The 5,179-nt window shown below is 36.7% G+C and overlaps 1 protein-coding gene across 1 annotated transcript in view; it reads left to right on the plus strand.

The window, feature by feature from the left end:
- Positions 1-5,179, plus strand: part of SPA17 (sperm autoantigenic protein 17) — an 11,763-nt gene that overhangs the window by 3,021 nt on the left and 3,563 nt on the right. Inside the window, exon 3 of the mRNA XM_003796880.3 lies at positions 3,726-3,796. Coding sequence (XP_003796928.2) covers positions 3,726-3,796 — 71 coding nt within the window. The remainder of the gene's footprint in view (positions 1-3,725; positions 3,797-5,179) is intronic.

The raw sequence follows: 5,179 nt of genomic DNA on the forward strand, positions 1-5,179 counted from the left end.
AAAAAAAAAAAAAAAAAGAGATATCCTTTGGGAAAAGCACTCAATTGTAATGAACATAATTTAATTTTGTCAGTATAAATTCAATTTTACGAATTCATGCAGTAAAAAGTCTTTAATCATCTGTTTAGTGTTAGAACTCAGAAAAACATTTGAGTCATTGTTATTGGATCACAGTAATTAAAGCAAATGATGATTCACATTAATGGTCTCAGGATACCAGCTTGGTAACTAACAAACAATGGGTAAAACCATTTGAAAAAATTTTAAACACCACACCCACTTCCACCGGTGTCAACCAAAGATGAATTATCCAACTGATAGAAGTTTCATAATTCAGGCTCTTAATAAAGGCAAAAGAAAATCATGAACTCCTAGCCCAGTCTCTCCCATACTATGCAAGAATTCTCTTGCCAGCATTCCTCATAGGTAATTACTTAGTTTTTATTTTCTGGGACAGGAAATTTGTATGCATAAGTGGTATCTCAAATCACCAGGGAAAAGGTGGACTTTTTATTAAATCATGTTGGGATAAAGATGGAAAAGATAAAATTGGATCAATTTCTTATACACGAGGAAAAATCCCAAATTGGCCAGTTTTTTTAATATTAAAAAAATGCAAATACTAGAAAAAGATATGGATGAATTTCTCTATAATAGAACAAAAAATTACTAGCTAAATTGCTTGAATTGGTTCTAAAATCCAGAAGCAATTAGGTTGAGGTTGCTATGAGCTATGAAGCCTGGACACTCTGTCGAGGGTGACAAAGTAAAACTCTGTCTCAGAAGAAAAAAAAAATTTTAAAGTGTTTTGTAACATTAAAAAAAGGACTCAAAACAATGACCAACCCAGCACCAATAAGCAGCTAGTCCCTAGACCACCATCTCTAAATACTGTTTCCCAGGAACCAGGGTTTCTTGGACATCTTTTTTTAAAGAAAAGAAGAGTTAAGAGGTTTGAGTCTTTCCCTTTATTTACTGGTTTTCAAAATATTCAGTTGATTTCCTAAGATTTATTTAAGGTATGGCTCGGCGCCTGTAGATCACTGGTTAGGGCACACCCACATACACCAGGGCTAGAGGTTCAAACCCGGCCCGGACCTGCTAAACAACAATGACAACTACAACAAAAAATAGCAGGGCGTTATGGCGGGTGCCTGTCCCAGCTACTTGGGAGGCTGAGGCAAGAGAATCACTTAAGCCCAAGAGTTAGAGGTTGCTGTGAGCTGTGACTCAATAGCACTCCACTGAGGGTGACATAGACTCTGTCTCAAAAAAAAAAAAAAAAAAAATTTATTCAAGGTGGCCAATGAGTGTTGTTGGTTTCTTTTTTAAAAATCATTATGAACTCATAAAAACTCATAAATTCTTAACAGATATTTCCATGAACTAGGAAGGAAATACATAAGATGAGGCTGACCGTCTTGTCATACTGGAGAACAAGGTAGCTATCAGAGTCCTAGAGGTGTTTCCAGAGGCCTGAGGAGCATCTGAGTATCTGAATAAGCTCCCCCTGCCCAAATTTTGAATAATTAGTCTATAAATAAAGATAATAAATACAATAGATTGAAATTCATCCCATCTGTTAAATTCCTGAGTTCATAATGATTTAAAAAAGAAACCAACATTCATTGGCCACCTTGAACGAATCTTGGGACACCAACTGATTATTCTAAAAACTGGTAAATAAAAGGAAAGAATTAAACCTTTCGCCTTCCTTTTCTCTAAGAACTCTACTTCAGGGCAGACAAATAGTTGATGAGGGTAAAGTTTTCTTGAATGAGGATTCCAGATAATGAAAGTAGTGATCTAATCACAGCATTATCATTTGCCTCTCCTAAAGAAATCATCTAAGCAGTGATCATCAAGGGGGCCATACAAATTATAAGAGAAACAACGGATATTAAATATCTCATGAAAGAAGATTACCAGTCTACCAATTAGCACTACCAATACCAACTAAGTATTCTTGCTGGGGAAAAAAAAAATCAAACCTAAATAGTTTAAACCTATAGATCTAATTACCAGTTCACAGGAAATTCAAAGGCAGAGGAACTTGTTAAAAGCCACCATGGGGACAGAGTCAGAAATAGCTGAACTGTGGAAAATACCAAAGGGAAAAATGACACAGTTTCGTCAACAAATAAATTGCAAGAAAAAAAAAATGAGGGGTTGGTAAAAGAGATTTGAAAGACATAACAAGGGGCTGTGTGTACCTGTTTTGGGGGTCCTGATTTGAACCAATAATAAAAATATATATAGAAGGCAGGATGCAGTGGCTCACATCTGTAATCCTAACACTCTGGGAGGCCAAGGCAGGAGGATTGCTTGAGTTTAGGAATTTGAGACCAGCCTGAGCAAGAGCTAGACCTTGTCTCTCCTAAAAATAGAAAAATAAGCCAGACATCATGGTGGGCGCCTGTAGTTCCAGCTTCTTGGCAGTGAGATTGCTTGAATCCAGGAGTCTGAGGTTGCTGTGAGCTAGGCTGATGCCACAATACTCTAGCCCAGTGGTTCTCAACCTGTGGGTCACACTGTATGAAAGAGCCATGGCATTAGGAAGGTTGAGAACCATTGCTCACCAGGCATCCTCAAACTTCGGCCCATGGGCCACATGCGGCCTGCAGGAGGACGTTTATCCTGCCCTCCAGGTGTTTTTGCTGCCCCTGCCTGTCCTGCTTAGCAGCCACTCATCCAGGAGCCTGCAGTCTGTCCCTCCAAAGTTCTGAGGGACAGTGAACTGGCCCCCTGTTTAAAAAGTTTGAGGATCCCTGTGTGACAAAGCAACAGAGGGAGACTCTCTCAAAATGGTAAAAGAACAGAGAGAGAGAGAAATGGGAGGAAGAAAAAGAGGGATGGAGGAATGAATCAGAAGAAAGGGTTATAGATAAAATAAGATAAATCATGAATTGATAATTAAATCTAGGTAATGCGCATATGGGAGGTTATACTATTCTATAGTTATACTATTTTGAAGTTTGAATTTTTTCATCATGAACAGTTTAAAAAATGTGTTTAAATGTAAATACCTTTTACCTGGTAGTTATTGTTGTTGGTAAAAATAAATACATAAATAAATGTAAATACCTCTTCAGTCTATGTCAACTATCTATGTAATATGATTTATTAGGAAAAAAAGTTCTCTCTTGGCTTGGTGCCAGTCACATATACTGGAGCTGGCAGGTTCAAATCCAGCCCAGGCCCACCAAACAACAATGATGATAACGACAACCAAAAAAAAAAAAAAAATAGCCAGGCATTATGGCAGGAGCCTGTAGTCCCAGCTGCTTGGGAGGCTGAGGCAAGAGAATCACTTAAGCCCATGAGTTTGAGGTTGCTGTGAGCTGACACCTAAGCACTCTAGTGAGACTCTGTCTCAAAAAAAAAAAAATTCTCCCATCCTTCACTTTTCCAAACTTCCTGACTACTTAGCATTTATTTTTATACATTTTTCTGGATTTACTAATACATGTTTTTAAGTGTCCCTACTTACATTTAAGTATTAGCATTTTTTTCCTCTCTCCCATTTTATTATAAATTTTATGAAGGCAGACATTATGGTTTTAGTGTTTTCTAAATATACCCAAGAGCTTATCCAATGTTTAATTGATCATCATATATTTAACAATCACTGGTTCTGTAGTGATAGGTTATGCCTAATGTTACTATTTTAGATTTGTCTTAATGCATTCAAAATAATCTGAAATTATTATATTTTTATCATTTAGAAACCAACTTTGATCCAGCAGAATGGGGGTCTAAAGTAGATGACCGTTTCTATAACAACCATGCATTCAAGGTATGGTCCTACAAAACTATTGATTTGGCTAATTCTTCCTGCTTTCTTTAACACAGATTATTAAGACCTCCCTAGAATTGTAGGAATCCTGTGAGGCATCACAAATAACTTAAATCTTTTTAATTGTGCTATATTCTCTGATGAGAAATTCTCTTCTAAAGTATATGAATCGTGTACAGACACTTAGCTTAAGATTAAAGATGATCGCTGGGACAAAGGTGCTTGATAGTTATAGAATAATTACCCATCAGTGTTCTTCAAATTTAATTGCAACTCACAATGCTTAGCAATAACAGGTACTCAACAAATACTTGTGGAGTTAATTGATGACATTTCATAAACTAAAACATTATTGGTCCAATTATTTTATTACCATTGACATGTTACAAAATACTAATTAGGGCTCGGCGCCTGTGGCTCAAGAGGCTAAGGCACCAGCCACATACACCTGAACTGGCGGGTTCAAATCCATCCTGGGCCTGCCAAAAAACAATGACGCTGCAACAAAAAAATAGCCAGGCATTATGGCAGGTACCTGTAGTTCCAGCTACTTGGGAGGCAGAGGCAGGAGAATCACTTGAGCCCAGGAGTTGGAGATTGCTGTGAGCTGTGATGCTACAGCACTCTACCCAGGGTGACAGCTTGAAGCTCTGTCTCAAAAAAAAAAAAAAATTTTTTTTCAAAGTTCAAGTTTAACAGTGTTCTCCACCAGATTTGAGAGAGTAACTGTCACTTATTCTGTGAGTTCAGAAGTAAAATTCCATCCATTTGTACCTGCAGATATTAGGCAAGTTGTTTACTACATTCCCTGTGTGTGTTTTATTTTATTGAAATTAAAAGAATAATGTTGAAAAATTTAAATCCTTGTGTCATATAGCAATTTCAGGGTGTTTCTTTCTTTCTTTTTTTAAAAAGGCTTTATTTGATTAGCCTGTGTGTCCTCAAATTTCTGTTTTATGAGTTAAAGAAGCTCTTTCCTATTGGTGTGAATTAGCAATGCTTCTGTTTTGGAGGAAGACATGAAAAACTATATCCAAATAGGAATAGGCAGAGCTTGTTTCTCTTCCTATATTTACCTCATTCTCCACAGCAAAACTGAATTCTTTGACTTAGTTTTTAATCTGTCTCATTAAAAAATCAACTTGGTGGGTGGCTCCTGTGGCTCAAAGAGTAAGGCGCCAGACCCATATGCCAGAGGTGGTGGGTTCAAACCCAGCCCTGGCCAAATAAAGAAAAAAAAGGAAAAAAAAATCAATTTGATGTCCCATTGTGGAATATAATGGCATTGATTTTATTCCTATTTTATTTTTATTTATTTTTTATTTTTTATTTTTTATTTTATTTTATTTTTTTTTTTTTTTTGAGACAGAGCCTCAAGCTGTC

Source organism: Otolemur garnettii, unplaced genomic scaffold, assembly GCF_000181295.1.
Source record: "Otolemur garnettii isolate 467f Iridium unplaced genomic scaffold, OtoGar3 scaffold00108, whole genome shotgun sequence".
Lineage (NCBI taxonomy): Eukaryota > Metazoa > Chordata > Mammalia > Primates > Galagidae > Otolemur > Otolemur garnettii.